This window comes from Ruditapes philippinarum, unplaced genomic scaffold (genome assembly GCF_026571515.1).
Source record: "Ruditapes philippinarum isolate M1 unplaced genomic scaffold, ASM2657151v2 ctg1373_1_1_1_1, whole genome shotgun sequence".
Taxonomy (NCBI): Eukaryota; Metazoa; Mollusca; class Bivalvia; order Venerida; family Veneridae; genus Ruditapes; species Ruditapes philippinarum.
The window spans coordinates 65,116-86,148 of NW_026864465.1; the positions used below are offsets into that span (position 1 = coordinate 65,116).

Consider the following 21,033-nt stretch of genomic DNA (forward strand, 5'->3'; position numbering starts at 1 on the left):
AATCAATGAAAATGCTATTTTTAGCTATGTCGATTACCGAATACTCCAGAGCGTAGTACACAAATAAATCTGACTGTCGAGTAGTGGAATATATACATGTCGGACTGTTTTGGCGAGAAGATTTTTCGCTATATTATTTTCATCAGTGTTAAACAACAGGTTTATCGTGAACAAAATACCTCGAAATTAATAAGGATTACAAACACGAAATGGAAATTCTCAATTTAGAATTACATAATGTATTTCGTTTTTATTCAAGGTACATATGTATAACTTCGCCGTGGTGCAGAGGTAAGCGATCTCGTTGAGGGTGTGAGAGGCCTATGGTTCAAAATCCTAGTCGAGGCAATTCTATTTTTTTTTCATGCAAAATTCCATATGTATCAATCTCAAACTGTTATAGAAGAAAATCAAAACGCTGTCGCTGTGTAAGATGAATTATAGTATATAAAAATAAACTTATTCAGGAAAGTACATACAGATAGTCAGTATGATTTAGATTGCAAAAATCAGAAAATACCATAGAGCTGCAGCCCTTTGATTTTATTTGGAGTAATATGAAACACAAAACAAACAGTACATGTATATAAATACGTAACAAAAAAAGTAAAAATGAAAAAAAATGAATGAAAATTCTCATCGTAACAAGAAATCTGGGATTGCAAAACACCGTTCGTCAGTCTTGACCTTTACTTCTCGTTGATTATATATACCGATAACCTGACGCTTCAAGTTATTTTTTGTCACTTTGCCTGGTCACTTTTCATGACCCCTTCGTGCTTACAATGTATTAATGTGTATCTTGGTACTTAACCGACAAGGGCTCTAACTGCCCCTGCAAGAATTCCAGTCAGACCTCCAGGATGTCCTCTAATATCTGCGCGAGGGTCTATTCCATGAAAGCGTCGTCTGCGCATAATTCGCCTATGCCTTCGTTCCTCAGGTGACAAACGTCTCCTTCCATGTCGTCTGTTAAAAGGATCTCCTATTGGCCCTATAACAGGAAAGCCCCGAGAGCGTGCAAGTGTTACATGTCGTCCGCCGTGTATCCCACCGTCTCTGTGTATAACGGGAAACGGCTCAATATTGCCATGCTGTTGAGGTAAGTCGACATGCGTACCCCCACCTTGTCCTCCGCTCCCGTGTCCTCCGCCACCCTCCCTATGTATAACAGGGAATGGCTCAATATTGCCATGTTGACCGGGTCGATCTACGTGCGTACCACCACCTTGTCCTCCGCTCCCGTGTCCTCCGCCACCCTCCCTATGTATAACAGGGAATGGATTTCTGTTGCCATACTGATTGGGTAAATCTACGTGCGTACCACCACCTTGCCCTCCAGTTCCGTGTCCTCCGCCATCCTCCCTATGTATAACAGGGAATGGCTCAGTATTGCCATGTTGACCGGGTCGATCTACGTGCGTGCCACCACCTTGCCCTCCAGTTCCGTGTCCTCCGCCACCCTCCCTATGTATAACAGGAAATGGCTCAGTATTGCCATGTTGACCGGGTCGATCTACGTGCGTGCCACCACCTTGCCCTCCGCTTCCATGCCCTCCGCCACCCTCCCTATGTATAACAGGGAATGGATTTCTGTTGCCATGCTGATTAGGTAAATCTACGTGCGTGCCACCACCTTGTCCTCCACTACCATGTCCTCCGCCACCCTCCCTGTGTATAACGGGAAACGGTTTTGTATTGCCATGTTGATTAGGTAAATCTACGTGCGTGCCACCACCTTGTCCTCCACTACCATGTCCTCCGCCACCCTCCCTGTGTATAACGGGAAACGGTTTTGTATTGCCATGTTGATTAGGTAAATCTACGTGCGTACCACCACCTTGTCCTCCACTACCATGGCCTCCGCCGCCCTCCCTGTGTATTACAGGAAATGGCTTAGTATTTCCATGTTGTTGAGGTAAATCTACATGTGTGCCCCCAGGTCTACCACCGTGTTCCCCACTACCATGTGGTCCATGTGAGCCGTCTAGAATATGAACATCCGGGGGTGTCGGAATAACACGTGGGAAAGGTATAATACGCCTAGGCCTGATTCCAAATGGGCGAATTCCTATTGGACGTAGAGTAAAATGAGGCAATTGTCCGGCAACGCCACCTATGATATCTTCTATAACATGTCTGTCTACAACTCCTGTAAAGGAAACAATTGGCATGTACATTTTAAGAACTTAACGTATTATTTTGTTAGGAACAAATATTCTCAATTCCTTAAGACTTAGCCCTGTTTAAAGCCAATTACCTAACGACGTACTTAAATGTTGACACATCACATGGTTAATATACATCAATATTAAAATACCATAAATAACTTTATCACTCCATTAAATGTTGTTTTATTTAGTACAAGCTAGAAACAATTAGAGATAAATTTTGAGTATGTTATCGTTAGACACCATATACGGTGTGTGGTAGATGCATGTAACTTAAGTCTTATTGATTATATACCACGCTTAACAAAATCATATGAAAATCACATTAAAACTGGCATTACCATTACCAATAAAAAATCTAGTGGTACCGTGAACTTGATAACAAATAATCCGTATTTCATTATTTTTTTACAATTTAAATGGTAGACACGTATGCCTGAAGATAATAATTATTGTCAGAGCATTATATGACATTCTCTCAAAATGAATCTTCCGTAATTTGGTTTCGTTTACTAACTATGCCCCCCCCCCCCCCCAAACACACACAAAATAAAAATCTGATATTTTTAATATTAACTAATATTAAATTAAAATAAGTACATTCCAATTTTTTGACATTAACATGAAAAAAGATTATAATTAACCACTCTTATTATAATGATCCGATCATCTTATCATACCGCTATAAAGATAAAAGTCATTCCTATCTCTTAGCTTTGATCCGATCACGTGACCTACAGCACTACGGTAGTAAGCATTCCAACGCAAAAAGGATTGCGATTGACAATTATAGTACTTACAAGAATCGTGATTTATTTAAACACATATTTCCGGTGATTTTTAATTGATTCGTCATGCTTTGAATTTGGAAAAATCCCTTTGAAAAGTTTAGGGAATGCAAAAAATTGAGCTACCTAAGTTGACGGTGCAGAAAAGGCTGATCAATTTAAATTCAAAAGTAAAACGTCTATATTCGTGATTTTCTGTATTTCAGTTTAAATATTTGTTCATTTAACTTAGTTTGTAATTTTTTTCAATAATTTTTAGAAATTTTGAAATTTTTATTTGAAAAGATTATATCGAGGGTTCAAAGGAAAAGGTTATAACGGGCCACTTTTCCGAAATTGACTTTTTAGTTTTTTATAATTACTTATTTTTCCTTTTTAGTTGACGAAAATATTATATAAATATTCTCCTTAAAAACAAAAAAAAAAATTTTTTGAAAATAACTTCTTTTCTAAAAATTTTTATGGGGAAAAAAGGTTCTAAGGATTTTAATTTTGTTTACTTGTTGTTCCACATGTTTGTAAAATCTGTATGGAAAAAGGTTTATAAGATTTATCACCTTTTCCCCACAAAAGGGCTGCATTCATCCCATTTTCACGGGCACTATCTGTTATTCTTTTCCCAAAATTTTTTTTTTTATAAAATGCGCGAGAAATAACGAATATGAAGACAAAAAAATTTTTCAGTACATACGGGTCAATGGGTCAAGGGGCAACATTTGTTTCCATGTTGCCATAAAGAACGAAATGATCTAAAAGGAAAACAAAACAAAGCCCTATTTCGATTCTTTTTTACACAGGTAGAAAAGAAGGCGTGAGGGAGTTGCATTATTCATTATTCTCTGTACAGACTCAATAAAACCCAGTTTGCAATTTTTTTTAATTTTTTTGTGATTAAACTTCCGAGGGATACTTTTTTTCCAGAAATTTTTTTCTAAAAAACTATCGTGTCGGTTCCAAACAGTTGCAACGCAGTTAAGCACAAATGCAGGTTATATTGGAAAGACAAGAAGGGAAAGCTGTGCCTGGAAAAAAAAACCCCGGAATACACAGATCATTTGTAAAGAAACACAACGAAAGCTTTTTCCACGTTGAATCACACTAAACACGAAGACCCCAACAAAATCTAACGCAAATTTAAAAATAAAAGAATATTTCTCATGTATGTAGAAAAAGCAAAGGGCAAAATAGAAAAAGTTTTCAGAGGTGTGTACAGAATATTTTTAGTACAGAATGTAATTTTTTCTTCCGTCCTAAGAAAGATCAAATTTATCTGAATGGAGCACTTTGAGAATAGAAGTAGCTAATGAGGCAACAAAAGCAAATTCAAGTACACCAAGGACCAAAAAAAAAAAAACAGTGCAAGATCAAAAAACAGCCGATAAAAAAAGCACAAAGAAAATCCAAAAATTTCTGTGTGGCATTTATATCCCCGGGTATTTTAAACCCACTCGGTATTTTTTTACAAAACTGTGTTTTTTGCAATTTGTCTTTTATGAACTGGGAAATGGTTTAAAGGACTTGTTTTCTGTGGATGAACACATGAGGAAACCAGGGGTCGTCAAAATAGGGGCTTTTTGGGGACTTGTATGTAACCCCTGTTGCAAGTAAGACATCGGTATTTTAAAATGACATTAAAAGTAATCATGTGGGGGAATTGCAAAACAGTTTGTTTCAAGTTGCTTAGTTCACTGTGTCCCAAAATAACCTCACATCAATTAAAAAACCCCCATTTTTTGAAATGGGTTCAAAGGAATGCAAATTATACATGCATTATCAACCTGCAAAAAGCCTTTCAATATTCATGTTCCATCGCAGTGGGGAAAACAGTTTTAAACATAAGCACGGCCCAAGCAACCCAAAATTGCGTTCTAATAAAATACAATGACAAACAGATTACAAGTTGTACAAAGAAAAAAACTTTGGCTCAATGAAAATCGATATTGATGGTGAAAGTGTTAATTGGCTAAAAATATAAAATACATGGGTTATTTTGGGGGGGTAAGGGTTACCGGGGAGCTAAAATTTTCTGGCACTTTAGCAAGCAAGATTTACTTTGCATGAACCGGATAAACCTTCTCCATCCGAACAACCATTTTTTTGTTTTATCCTCTTTTAATTTTTTTAGAACCCAAATTAAAAGGTTTTATTCTTTTTTTTTCCCCCATTTAAAATAACATCTTATGTAGTTTTTTTTTGTGCTAAAAATGTGACGTTTTTATATGACTAAAAGAGGAGATAGATAAAGACAAAAAAGATATTTTGGACGGTTTTTTTGTTTTGGTTCAAAGGGGAGTTTTGGTTAATGCAGAAGAAGAAAAGAAGCAAAAAAAAGTCTCTTAAGGGTCCCGAAGGCTTATACAGAGAAGCTTCCAATATCTGCTGCAAAAGCTGATTTGATGTCACTTGTTTCCTCTGGGAACAATTCCGAAGGGGTGCGAAACATTTCATGACATTGCCATGCAGGGAAACATAAAGAAAATTTTATTCCCCCCCTTCTGTTTTTTGGATTTAAAAATGATGGAAATTTTTAAATAAAGAAATTTTTTCCCAAATTTTTTTGACATGAAACAGTAGTCTTTATTACTTAACTATGGGGTAGGGGTCACTAATATCCTTTAAATTGCGAGTCTGGGGTCTGTTTGACTTCAGTTATTTATATCCAAGAACATCATAAAAATTAAATTTTGAAACTTGATTTTTAGTGCTATTTTTCGGTTTAAACTTTTAGTATTATTTTTTTTTGAGAACTTTTTGCGCGGACATATTTATATTTCTATGGGAAGAAAAGGGGTTTAAATTTTGGGGTACGAGGGGGGAAATTGCATTTGTTTAATTAATTTTTAGGGGAAGGTCTTCAAAGTAACGACTAATTGATAAATTTGCAACGTAACAATTTTCTGCAAACATCTAAATTTTTCAAGAACAAGCTATATAACTGCACTTATAACCTTTTTACCACGGTTTATCTTAACTTTTATTGCTAAACCCTTTGAAATAAAAGGGGCGTAAGGCATTTTTTACCTTTTTCCCTAACTTGTAGTCTTGAAGGGTCTAAGTACATTATTACCTTTTACTTCTGTAAAATGATATTTTTTGATCTTTGAACTTTAAAAAACTATAATTTAAGTGTTTTATCAGCACCAAGGAATGTCAACTAAACAAAATTTAATTAATGTTAAAAATATGGAGAATCAAAATTGTTTTTTAAAAAATATTACGGAAAATAAAGTTGTATTAAAAAAATATGTTTTTTGCGTTTTTCTCGAAATCTTGAAAATGGCAGTTATTACCTTTTACCTTTGAACCCTCGATATTAATATCTGTAGAAATACAGATGAAGATCTAGAATCCGCGGCACATGGATATTGGAAATGTATACTTTCTGCTAAATTTAGTGTAATTTTATGAAGAAAAAAAAAGACATTTTTAATGTACAATAAAGAGCTATAACTAAATTCAGATATTTTAAATAAAGAAATTATCTAAATCAGTGTAGCATACCTCCTCTTCCAAACTGCGATAGCACACTTGTGAACGCATTCAAAACTATGTAAACTCCTAGTAAACGTCGAAAACGTGGCGTACAATCAAACATTTTTAGCTCAAATAAAGTTAAATTAGCATAATAAATGATATAAAATAAATGTAAATATTTTTGTCAAGATGAATTACGTTAAAGGATTATTTTATTATTTTTACTGAATATATAATTAGTTTTACACCATGTCTAACAGTCTTATCAGACTGAAGTTCAAATAAGGCATTGCCCATTCAGGTATTTACACACAAAAAATTATACCCGCGTGTTCATTTAGAAAATGCAGGGTTTTCATGTGACTGTGAAAAACGATTTGTTGGAGTAAAGGACCGGGTTTTTGCAATAGGAAAAAACAAAAAAATAATCAAAGCACAGAAGGCGCTGAATTTGTTTTGGGCTAGAAAGTAAGAAAGGAGTTGTGAATTATATGTTTAGTGCCACCAAGTTTCCAGCGTTTTAATTTATAAAGTGGGGAAAGACTATTGCAAACATTATTCAATCCGGGTTTATTTTGATTTAACAATTAAAAAAATGATTCCTTTTCTGGGATTTGCTCCAGACTTCCTTCCAATGTCCCCCCGAAAAACCCACCAGGGAATTTTAAATTTTGGGCCTGAAAAAACCTATTTTTCAAATTGGAGGCTTTAAAAAATTTTAAGGTTTAAAACAATGTAAAAACCAACTTATATAACATTATTTATAAAAAATCAAAGGTTTTAAGTTTTTTGGTATTTCTGATCTTTGCAATCTAAATCGTACTTTTTTCTTATGCATTTTTCCTGATAAATTATTTTATTATTTAAATTTTTTTAAAATCAAATTCTCCAAACTGTTATCCAAAAATATTTTTTATTCTTTTAAACCAGCCCACACACCGTAAAAACAGGTATTTTTAAAAAAAAACTTTTAAAAAAAATTTCAAAAAAAAACACCCGATGGGGTTACTGAACCCCATTACGCGACCCCTTTTCTGTCCAGGAAAGTTATACACAGAATCGGGGAAAAAATCAATCATTCTAAATTTTGAATCCATTTTCATTCGGGTTGTAACCCAGGTTTTTGTTAATAACTCCTGGTAAACCTTATTTAATTTCGAGGGTTTTTTTGTTCGGTAAAACCTTTTAAATTGAAAAAATTTTGAATCCTTTTGGCCCCAAAAAGTCCCCCAGAGAAAACTAATATCACTACCCCGGGGGTATATTTCGTAATCTACTCTAAAAATATATTTCATTGGGTAAAATCATAAAATCCGCGTAATTTTTATTGGCTTTTATTACAATTCAAACCAACGCATTGTTAATTTAAACTTTTAATTTTTGGAATTTAAAACAAAATAAAATATTTTTTTTTTAAAAATTTCGTTTAATTTTTAAGCTGTTTTTGGAAAAACTACTTGTTGTTGGGTTTTGTAAAAAAACTTCTGTGTCAAAAGATTGAATGTCCGCTTTGTATTTAGTTTTTTTCGATCAGAAAATACCAAAAAACCCAATTTTAAGAAATCTTCCCTTTGGGGTTATTTTGTTTAAAAATTTTATCCCGGGGGGTTTTACCATCTTTACGCATATTCCCTAAATTTTTGGGTTTTAAGGTACAAAAAGGGAAAATTAACCGTTTCAAAAAAGTGGACTATTTTCGGTTTTAAATTAAAAAAATTAGACTCTAAATTTTTCGCTCCTTTTTTTTGGTCTGGGGCCCAAAAAAATAAAAACAAAAGCCATTTTGTAACAAATGTGATTTGTAAAATGTCATTTGTGATTAACATACTCGGTATTTTATAATAAATTTATTGTAAGTTGATAATGAGAAGACAAGTTTCTTATACGGTGATTATTAGACGTTTAAATATATGTAGTCAAACAGTATTTGCAATAAGACAAAGAGCCCCCCTCCCCTCCTCACAATCCGGTCCCAGTCCCACAACTCAAACATCCCCTCCTTTCCACACAGCACCTCTTCCCACCCAACACCCCCAAACGACCCTTTCCCCATCCCAAAAAACTAAAACCAGTTTTTCCAAAACCCCCCTTTTTCCCACACCCACCCAGAAACCCAAAAAAAATTTCTCCTACTCGAATTTTCCAAAACCCCCTAACCCCCCATCCCCACAACTTAAACAACCCATTTCTACCCACAAAACACATTTCCCCGCCCAAAAACCCCCTCCAAGGGACCCGCCCCAAATTTCATAACTCAACAACCTCTCTTCCCCGTTAAAAATTTTGAATCCTGAAACAAAATTTTTTTTTCAGGGTTTTTTAAATCAAAAAAATATGATCTCAAATTAAGTTTTATCGATATTGTGGGTTTCCCAAAAAAAAGCATTATTTTTTTAAAATTTTAAAACAAATTTAAATTTTTTAAATGTAAATAAAAGGGAAAAAAAAATTTTGTTTCAGTTCTATAAAGTTTAAGTCAAATTTTACAATAAGAAATGAATGTATATATTTAATGATTTATATAATATGCACATATATTTGCAGTACATATTTTACATATTCTTCGATGTTCATAAAATGTTTTATTTGCATAATTATGTACATATATATATATAATTTCACTTAGTATAGTTTTCCACTCGTTTCTTTTGTAAACAAACCCAAACACGCATGATCACAGCATACAGGGTCTTTAAATGTTAGGAATATAAGTGTTGTTATTTAAACTAGCTAATAGATAAATTATTATGTATAATTTTTGAATCCTGCTTCCGTCCATGAACAGGCTCAATCGAACAAAGCCTGTAATTTCCATTTTGCCGTTTTAGACTTTCTTTGTGGATTCCATTTTTTTCTATTTTAATGTGTTGAGATCAATGAAAATATGATTTATATATTTGGTTTAAAAAGCTTGTACTTGTAACTGATCGGTTATAGGACGGGGGTCTAGTTCGATCCACCCGATCTACACCAGAGATGTCGATGAAATATTGTTCTGTGCAAGAAATCGTTGCCAAACAATACTTTATCTGTACCCCTGAGAGATTCGAATTCATTCCGTTTTAATAAACCCAATAAATATTTCGGCACACCATTCCTGTTATGTTAAGTTATTTACTTTCTCATTCACCCTTTTAGCCGAGCATACACCGTGCAAATTACTTTACGTCAAACGTTAAATCTCAAAAATACGTATATTCAAATTATGATAATTATGCGTAATAAATGTGTTTTCAACCTAATTCATTATAAATACAAAATAAAATATATAAAAAACAGCCACTAAGTCACGAATTAGGGAAAAAAAATCAACAACCAAAGAAGTATTGACCCGAAAAAAAATTTAAAAATTTTAAAAATTTTTACCGAAAAAAAACGTTGAAAAAAAAAAAACGTTTAGGGTTTTTAAGTGAACAATCATTACTGTATATTACTTTTAATGTTAAGAACCTCATGCCATTCAGAAAGTATACAGATTCTACTGTGACTAAATAAACTAGTAAAAATAAATGACGCATGAAAACCGTTCACTTTAGCCACTTTAGATGGTTGACTTATAATTTTCAGACATCATAATTGTTGATGACAACAGTGACCCAATGGGCCAGCTGAAAGTCTCCTTTTTCTCAAGAAATAATTACACCTAGTTGACGTTGTTTTGTATACAGCAATTGTTGCACTAATTGTAAATCAATGTATACAAGTTGTACCAGACTGTTTTCAATGTCGAGCCAATGGTAACATGTAGAATATGTAACTCAAAAAAGTCATATCAATGTCCATAAGCTTGCTGACTCGATAAAAAAGCCATTGTCTTGAGCCAAACGGGCTTAAACCTTTTTCGCTCCGGGCTGATTTCGAATATTTCCTCGTTCCAGAACTGATTTGGATGTATGGCATTTGATTGATTCTTAAATGGATTTTGAACTTGACGAGGTGAAATTATATTAAAAATAAACACATTTACAGCTGTTAGTCTTCGAATATTCAACGTGCACGGAACATTGCAATGTTTAAGGAATTCATATACAACTTTGTAAGGTTTGTAAACGTCGGTCTTTTATCAGTTGAAATCAAAACACAAATTCAACATATAGCGAAGTAGTAGTAAACGCTCGCATAAAAGTGCCAAAAAATCATCATTATTTTTTATTTTTCAGATATTTCATGTTGTACGCGTTTTGATGACATTTAAGAAAATATAAAGGGCACCGGGTTGATTCATATTAAGGAAAAGCAAGGCCGGCTTGAAGCTAACTGCAAGCGAATTCTTATGTAGAAGTTGAACAATCACTCTTCACTAAAATCTATCAATTTGTATACATATTAAAAGTATAAAAGCTCAAAAATCTTCTTAATAGTTGCGAATAATAGTAGGCAAAGTGAAAGCAACATGCGTTTATATAACCATGAACATTTGAAACTATCGACAGATTTATAGTGATGTCAAATGTAAACCGATCATTTTTCAGTATAAAATAATCTAGCCTATATAATAAGTATCTAGCGAGATGGCCGTAATGTGCTTCTTTAGAAAGTATTAAGATACAATAAGGAAAAATAAGGAAAAATGGTAGTTTTAGCGAAATAAATGAACGTGTCTGGAAACGCACTATGTAAATCCTTCTCGCTACAATTAAACATGTCTCGGTATAACTCGGTATGGTTTGCTATATGCAAATTATGTAAGTGTTCAAGCAAAGGACGAACATTTAATATAAGAGCAAAAATGAAAATTCTTACATGATGTTCTTTAAAAATCTTTAAACTTTGGAAAAAGAATAAATATATCAGAAATCAATGTTTTAAAAGCCATATCTGTTGAAAAACATAGATTGCTTGTTTCGAATATTTGTCGATAAACGGCGCCATTTTGAAAATGCACCAAATTAAATATCAAATATTTGTAAATAACATCGTGAAATATTATAAACTTTTTGCATGATATGGTTAAAAACTTTTTTCTCTGTAAAACCAATTTCTTCTTTTTTGTCATTGAACAATGTATACATTAAAAAAACAGCTTGGAACATTTTTCAACAGTAGATTTTTACCTTGACACCGGGAACGAAAAATTCCTAATTTCATTGCAAATATATAATTAAGATTGTTACTTTTTAAAGTAAAAGCTGGCATGTAATGTAGCCAGGATGAGTTTTCAGTAATTTTTTTATCGTTTTAACAAAACATTATCTTAAAATTTGATTTTTGAATGTTGATGTACTATGCAAGAATTCAGTTGGAAGATAACCTAATCACGTGATCCAACCGAGACATCTTTATTCGTAATATGGTCCGACTCCAGACCATTCTATTTGAATGACCATGGCTTTAAATAGAAAACGGTTATTTTTTCTTCTTCAAGAATAGCAACTGTCATATTGACTATGCCATTAGTTTAGAAAAATAAAATACAACTTTGAAATAATAATTTCTACATTTGATCTTTTGTTGAATCAACCCGTTTCCTGATCCTCTGGTAGCCCGTTTTTACTCAGTCAATCACATTGATTCTTATTTCTTTACCAATTTTATGGTTTTAGGCTTAGTTTTATTTTGATTTACTTTCCTGGACATGTATGAACTTTCTGACCAATGATTCACGTACTGGTATCTTTTATTTCTCTTGAAATCAAGATAAAGCAAATTGACTAATAAAAAAAGTATACAGAATTTACATTTCGTTTTCAGAGGAATATCGAGCAAACCAGAAAATAGAAAAAAAGTTTTGTGTTAGAAGATAAACTGAAAAAAAAAAAGTGTCTAAACGCATGAATAGCCATAGGTTTGATATCAACAATTTTTCCGATCCGTTATTTTCGACCAATGTCGCTACACACTTTAATAAAACCAATCATTGTATTAAGGATTTTAAATTTATGCCTATAGAGATTGTCACCGATGATATGGAACGCTTATTACAAGAATCATACTGGATTCATAAGCTTAACACATTATCTCCTAATGGTATGAATGCAAAAGTTTTGTACAATATATAACTTTGTCATTATTGAGCCGGTATACATATACATGTAGTATGTTTTTTCTCATATCAAGGTTTTTTATTATTATTAATTATGTGAATTTTTGTATCACATGTGCAGATCCATATTATATGTGTAATTTATTGTATATTGCTGTATTTATATTCATGAAAGATTCTGTATTTATTGGACAAAGTTTTTATTCCCGCGTTCTGTTTAGCGTATAGTTAAACGGACGTTGCGTCATTTGTCATTTGTTATTTTATAAACGTCAATTTTTTCTGAAGAAGACTAAACGTCGAAAGCTTAAGAAAAGCGTTTGTTTTTATTGAACTGATGCTCTATATAAGATAAACTGAACACAGTTATGTCCCGTGGTGATGATTTACGTAATTGTATCTTTTATTTCTCTTGAAATCAAAATAAAACGCATTGACTATACAGAATCTACATTTTCAGCGGAATATCGTCTTAACCTTTTAAAGCAAACCAGAAAATAGAAAAAAAAACGTTTTGTATTTGAAGATAAACTGAACACTGTAATGTCCCGTGGAGATAGTTTTGTAATGTATCATTTGATGAAAATAAGCGGAAAAAACTGATTTTTTTCGGACAGAATCACAAGTTATTCTGGCCACTTTGGATCACTTTCAATGAATTTGCCCGGTGCAAAAACAATCAAAATCAGTTCAGCAATGGAAAATATGTATGACACTTCCGTCCTACGGTTATGACGGTGTACGGTCCCATGCCTCTTTTATAACCTCTTTACATGTAGAAAATTAAGCACTCGACGTTCTTACATGGATTCAGACTAACGTCGCCGCGATGGGATTAAATAAAAACGATTCCAAACACACGGCCACAGAAGCTCCCTTTAGGATAAGTAAGTCTTATTTGCATTACACATATGACTGCCGAACTTTTATCTTTATTACCTTATCAAAGTCACATCTTGGATTATTTCGTTATAAATTACATGGACACAATACAGTAATACCTTATCTTCCGAGTAAAGAATGTCCATATTTAAAAAGCACCTGTTGTTATATAACTAAACTTTAATTTTTAGGGGGGGACAATCGTATTAGATAGTAGTCTACACATATCTAGTTCTCTCCCTTTGCTAGAGTCTTTCATCAAAGAGTCTGTAAAGAAAAGTCCAACACGGTAAAATTGAAAATGTTGCAGGCCCAGTTTCATTGAGCCTGTTCAAGTTGTTTATCTTATGCTGTCCAACAAAAAAAGTTGTTTTTTTTCTGCTTTCGTTGTGCTTTCTTCTTTTAAATTCAGATCTAAGATGTATTTTAATGTATTTCAAGCAAGTTATAATGGCTGATGTTGGTCTCATCCTAGACATGTCACTGTGTTCACTATTTTTTAAATGTAATCTTCAGTGGATCTCTGTAAAGAAGTGTGTGTTTTGAATCTCTTAATTGCACCCCAGAATGCCCAGTGAAACCAGCGTCATGTTTTCGTTAGAGAAGTGTTAACACTAAAATCACTGTCACTCCCTTTTGGATTCTTTATTGATAAAATTTCACTTGATAAACACTAAATATACTATATTCACATAAAATTATTTGTACTTAACTTCGTTTACCTAGATGATATAATGATTTTGTATGACATACACACGAAATTAGTTTATTCACTCTACTCATAAGCATTTTTAGTCCCCTACCGGTTTAACCGGGGGGGACTTTAGGTTTACCCTCCGTCCGTCTGTCTGTCCGTCCGTCTGTCTGTCAGTCCGTCCACAAAACTGGATCCCGCGATAACGCAAAAAGTACTGACAATATTTTTATGAAACTTGATATATGGATAGATGGCAGTATGGAGATTATGCACGTCTTTTTCTTTTATTCCTATGTTGAAAATTCTGGTTGCTATGGCAACAAATAGTCTGAAAATATGGCAAATTTAACACATAAACTGGATCCAGTGATAACTCAAAAAGTACTGAAAATATTTTTATGAAACATAAAATATGGGTAGATGGCAGTCTGCAGATTATGCACATCTTTTTCTTTTCTTCCTATGTTGAAAATTCTGGTTGCTATGGCAACAAATAGCCTGGATTTCAAGATTTCTGATTTAATTTTTTCAGCTTTTTCACTATAAGTTCTTTATTTCTTAAGGTGTTTACTTCAAACTTTAAATATAAGTTTCTGGTCATCAACCACATCATATGTGACAAGGTTTACAACTCTAGCACAAAAATTATCAGTATTACCTCCCTTGAACTTAGAATTTTTATGAAAAAAAAAATGTTGTCTTTTTAAAAATAACTTCTTTATTTCCTAATGTATCTACTTCAAACTTCATATATATGTTTCTCATTATCACTCAACATTTTTGAGAAGGTTAAATACTCTAGCAAGACTATTTCCAGAATTATGTCCCCCTTGAACTTAGATTTTTTTCGAGAAATTGGTATTTTTTACTCCAACTTCTTCATTCCTTATAGGATTTACTTTAAAATCCCACATCGTAATAATATGACAAGGTTGTATAAACATAATTGCCCTTCTAAGCAGGGAAACTTAACACATTACTGTGAAATAGACAAACTTAGAACTCAAAAGATTTAAGTTCATTCATGTCATTCATTCACTGGTAAAATTGAAATCAGAATGTTGCTGGGGTTCTAACCGGTAGGGGACTTATGGATTGCTTGCAATACTATGATAATTGCTTGTTAAGTTATATAAATATATGTTTGTAATCCTATTCCATTTCCTTTTCTACGGGATATTTATTTCCCTGAAACAGCAATGGCTAAAATACTGCCAATTGTCATCCTGAGTGTTTTAATATAAAGAGATAGATTTTCTTTTTATTTTTTTATCTATCAATTAACGAAACATGTCATATTGGGTTTTTAATTAGAATTGACAATTTTAGGCAAGCATACATCTGGACGATATAAAATAAATTATTGCGAAATGCAACAAAATGTTGACAATCTCATTGACATAAATTTTATTACCAAAGACTCTAGTGTTCATACAGAGATTATCTCATGTTGGGAACAAAGAGTCGTCTCAAATTTACGTATATATCTGACAGTGACTTGATTAAGATGTCAACATTTAATATTCCAGCTGACCATTCCGTAGTAGTGGTCATTTAAGATGGTCGGACACCACGTCTTTACAATAATAACATAATGAACTCCATGTTTTTTTATTTGAACTTTATTTTTGTTTTGATGCTGAGAAAGGAAAGGAGAGAGAGAAAGACATGTCGACATCAGTAATACATATAACATTATGTCCATATTAAAATTAAAATTCCTTGAAAACGAGCATTTTAATAATTTACAGCCATAAAGATACATGTAATAAAGAGAGAGAGAGAGAGAGAGAGAGAGAGAGAGAGAGAGAGAGAGAGAGAGGAAAAGAAAGAGGCAGGTTTCATGTCCATTATCAGATAATATATATCATTCGATTATTCGGTTTGTTGAACTGTTTTTCCGGAGCGTAATATTGGGTTTAAGGAGGTGTAGGTTTACAACAATACCCTGGTATTTTATCCTCGCAACCGTATCCTTCAGCACAGGCTGTCTCAAGTGTTACGCATTCGTCAATATCTGTAAAAAATAAATATAAAATAACTTTGTACCACGACATAACTATGAAAAAAAGATATCCCTAATTTAAAAGACAATTGCTAGCTGGTCTAATCTATGTTGATGAACTCTAAAAAATATGTTTAAACTAACTCCGTGACATTGGCTTTGATAGCAATCACTATTCAAACTGTAATTGTGAAGACTCAGTTAAGTTTAAATCTAAAAATAAATGCTATAGATTTTCTGTAAGGAAAACAACAATGACAAAAGGAGGAACTAGTATATAATATTCCTTACTGCCACAGTTGCCGGGCAATCCGTTACCAGTGTACCCCGTGTTGCACGTACAGGTGAAACTTCCAGCGGTGTTCTCGCATGTCGCGTTGCTGTCACATGGAGTGTTATCGCATTCGTCAATATCTGCAAAGGTATTAAATATGATTTCAGTATAGTCTGCAGATATTTGAAATAGTTTACTCTGTCATCTAAAATAAAACTTGACAGTGTGAAGAACAAATCTATAACATTATATTCTAAAATTAAGATTGATTTCTTCCAGTTTTAGGAGGTAATACCAAGTAATAATTATTATTCTAAGTCTGTAAAGAAACAATACATGGGGTATAAAATATTTTAGAGATTATTGTTTCAAGCAAATTGAGTGTTTAAGATTCAATACTGTTTCAGTAGGTGTAAGAGGCGTGAGAGATGTTGCACGTTTTCACATTTTCGCCCATGAATGTACTTATCAAACCGATTATGAAATGTCCTATAAATTTCTTGTTTTTAATTCTTACAAGGGATATCCCTTTTCCCAGATTTGTATACACCCATGAAAGCTTGTAATATGAATAATTACTCACCCGTGCATGATACACCATCGCCGGTATATCCCGTGTTACATGCACACGTGAAGCTTCCGTTGGTATTTGTGCACTGAGCGTTCTCATCACAATTATTCGAAGAAGAACTGGCACATTCGTCTACATCTATGGTACATACAAAAAAGGACGATCCATTTATTCACAGTGTCTCATAAACCTCAATTTCCTCACATTAATAATAGACAGAGGAATATGGATCATTGAGGAAAACCGCAAAGTACTAGAACAATGACTTCTTATTATGTGATTTATAGAGTTTTTCCCCTTTGTTATTTTTACACTAATACTTGTATAGGGCATAACTAAAACTAGAAGCAAGTACATTTGTGTTTCCCTAAAACGACCTAAATTGATAAAAGACATATGAATCATAATTCTCACATATATAATGATGAATTTGTTGCCCTTGTAATTTTTCACATTGAAGCAAACAAAAGAAGTATTACACAAGCCAACTTCACATTAAGGATATACATTTAATACATTTGTTTTTCAAGAACCATATCCTTTTTTGCATTATGTTGAACTTCTCCCTCTTTGTTTTCAGATTATCGCATTTTCAATTTAATCTCTTCAAGTCAACACGACGTATCAATGACAACGTGAAACTTATCAAATGGCTCACGGAGCGGGGGCCTTGTGGTTAAGGTGTCTGCCTCTCAACTCAGTGATCATGTTTTCGAGCCCCAATCGGGTCACGACTATGTTTCTTCATATGACACCTATTTAGTGGTTCCAGAAACGGGACGCGAAAGTGATTGTGAAATAGTATATTAATTGAAACATAATGACAGACAGGCATATAAACATGCATTGACTTACCAACGGTACAGTAATCCCCTGTATATCCCGACCCAGTACAGTCACATGTCACTACGTTCTTTGCTGCTAACCTACATTGATCCGGTACGATACTGCACGAACCTAGAAATATAAAAACGTCAGTTATTAATAATACGAGTACAGTTGATTATTAAAAAATTAATCAACCTAAAATCACCTTCATACTATCTTTACAAATGGAACAAAGGATTGACACTTAGGTGTATTAGATAAAAGCAAAATACTTTTACGGCAACAAATTCTAGATTAATATTCAAAGATGAGAAAAATATCTTTGATATCTTTGCCTAAACTTAATTTCAACAAAGAACAATTACTGTATTCAACTCAGAATTAACTTTGGAGAAATATTAAGGTATCTCATTATGAATGTTATTTTTTATTTCTTCCAGACGAATAAAAGATAAGAAAACATATAAGTTAAAAAGAGAAAAAGAAATGATAATAAACATATTTAGACTTACAATCGTAGCATTTAGGCTGACTTGGGCTTTGAGAATTGCCTGGAGCAGCACAAAATTGACCTGCAGGTCATGCCTGTATAAACAATGAAATAAATAATTAATCTTTATTTACAAAAGATCATGATAATGAGATTAAAGATATTAATACGGCTATGTTTCAATCGTTGAATTTATAAAAACATCAATTAGATAGGATGTGTGTTTCTTATTTAGGACGCATGAAATTGTATCACATAAATGCTATTCATTTCAAACGGTGTGAAACTGTGATGACATACAAATACGAAATGATTAACTAAAGAATAAGTGTGAGTTTTTTTGTTTTGTTTTTTTATAAGTTACTCAAAATACATCAATATAAATTCATACATCTTCAGCATTCTTCAAGCAATTTGTAGCCGCTCTTGCCGAAGCAGAAACCAGAATCAACATAATCTGAAACAAACAAAATTCTTCAATACCTAGCTACAACATTTAAAGGTAAAAAAGGGGTTATCAGATACCATAATTTTAACACAGGCTAGTCCATATGTTGGACACTTAAAATCTCACCACGCTAAAATATCTTAAATGGACCCGTCCATCCATCAGTCTGGACAAAACCATTCATCAATTTCATGACAGCGAATAGTGCAGACCATGATCTTACGGCACAAATGCGTCGTCTGATATTGATCTGCACTGGTCACATTGGTAGAATAAGTTTGGTATTAAACAGAGATGCTATTTTAAAGACCAGCTTTGCTTCTACACAAGGCAGAACACAAAAGAATTCTGAGATTATCGTGATATGTGACTTTACAGATATATCAAAGATAAACTAGCATTATTTTTCTGTTTTCTCTTCTGGTAAAACATAATCAGAATAACTTGTAGAATTCTTTTAATGAACATCGTAACAACTAGCAGAATAAAACACGTAACATCTATCAGAAGAAAACACCTAACAGATACCAGGAAAAAACAAGTAACAACTATCAGAAGAAAGCACGTAACAGATACCCGAATAAATCACGTAACAACTATCAGAATAAAACACGTAACAGCTACCAGGATAAAACACGTAACAACTATCAGAATAAAATACGTAACAGCTACCAGGATAAAACACGTAACAACTATCAGAATAAAATACGTAACAGATACCCGAATAATACACGTAACAACTATCAGAATAAAACACGTAACAGCCATCAGAAAAAAAACACGTAATTGCTATCAGAAAAAAACACGTAACAACTATCAGAATAAAACACTTAACAACTATCAGAATAAAACTCGTAACAACTATCAGAACAAAACTCGTAATAGCTACCAGAATAAAACTCGTAACAACTATCAGAATAAAACACGTAACAACTATCAAAATAAAACAAGTAACAACTATCAGAATAAAACACGCAACAGCTACCAGAATAAAACGCGTAACAGATACCCGAATAAAACACTTAACAACTATCAAAATAAAACAAGTAACAACTACCAGAATAAAACGCGTAACAGCTATCAGAATAAAACACGTAACAACTATCAAAATAAAACAAGTAACAACTATCAGAATAAAACACGTAACAACTACCAGAATAAAACGCGTAACAGATACCCGAATAAAACACGTAACAACTATCAAAATAAAACAAGTAAAAACTTTTAAAATAAAACACTTAACAACTATCAGAATAAAACACGCAACAGCTACCAGAATAAAACACGCAACAGCTACCAGAATAAAACACGCAACAGCTACCAGAATAAAACACGCAACAGCTACCAGAATAAAACGCGTAACAGATACCCGAATAAAACACCTAACAACTATCAAAATAAAACAAGTAAAAACTTTTAAAATAAAACACTTAACAACTATCAGAATAAAACACGTAACAGCTACCAGAATAAAACATGTAACAACTATCAGAATAAAACACGTAACAACTATCAAAATAAAACAAGTAACAACTATCAAAATAAAACAAGTAACAACTATCAAAATAAAACAAGTAACAACTATCAGAATAAAACACGTAACAACTATCAAAATAAAACAAGTAACAACTATCAGAATAAACCAAGTAACAACTATCAGAATAAAACACGTAACAGCTACAAGAATAAAACGCGTAACAGATACCCGAATAAAACACGTAACAACTATCAGAATAAAACAAGTAACAACTTTTAAAATAAAACACTTAACAACTATCAGAATAAAACTCGTAACAACTATCAGAATAAAACACGTAACAACTATCAGAATAAAACACGTAACAACTATCAGAATAAAACACGTAACAACTATCAGAATAAAACACGTAACAACTATCAGAATAAAACTCGTAACAACTATCAGAATAAAACACGTAACAACTATCAGAATAAAACACGTAACAACTATCAGAATAAAACACGTAACAACTATCAGAATAAAACATGTAACAACTACCAGAATAAAACTCGTAACAACTATTAGAATAAAGCTCGTAACAACTATTAGAATAAAACTCGTAACAACTATCAGAATAAAACACGTAACAGCCATCACAATAAAACACGATACATATTATCAGAAGAATTCCATATATCGTGGTACAGTTCCTAATATGTGAAAACTTTTTGTTTGCAACACAGGTGATATTTTAAAAAAATGTTTTTTAGAAATCTAATATTGATAAGAAAAATTGCAATAAATATTACAATTATAACTCACCGCTTTCGAAAGAAATAGTTTTCCTGCCATGTCAACAATTGAATCCTACAGAAGTTGTAGATGTAATGATTAATCATCTGTGTTGCAATTGCTTATAAAGATAATTCTGATGCAAAAATATTGATTATAACTTGTTTAAAG

General features: G+C 32.8%; 2 protein-coding genes across 2 annotated transcripts; both read right to left on the minus strand.

Annotated features, from left to right (window-relative positions):
- Positions 1-527: 527 nt before the first annotated feature.
- LOC132725701 (uncharacterized) lies at positions 528-6,592 on the minus strand. The gene is made up of 2 exons (XM_060710882.1): positions 6,461-6,592; positions 528-2,152 (listed from the first exon to the last, which is right to left on the minus strand). The coding sequence occupies exons 1-2, from the start codon at positions 6,552-6,554 to the stop codon at positions 810-812; spliced, it is 1,437 nt and encodes a 478-aa protein (XP_060566865.1). The 5' UTR covers positions 6,555-6,592; the 3' UTR covers positions 528-809.
- Positions 6,593-15,914: 9,322 nt separating this feature from the next.
- On the minus strand, positions 15,915-18,307 carry LOC132725699 (nidogen-1-like). Its single transcript, XM_060710880.1, has 5 exons — positions 18,298-18,307; positions 17,701-17,802; positions 16,858-16,983; positions 16,292-16,414; positions 15,915-16,012 (listed from the first exon to the last, which is right to left on the minus strand). The coding sequence occupies exons 1-5, from the start codon at positions 18,305-18,307 to the stop codon at positions 15,915-15,917; spliced, it is 459 nt and encodes a 152-aa protein (XP_060566863.1).
- Positions 18,308-21,033: the final 2,726 nt, after the last annotated feature.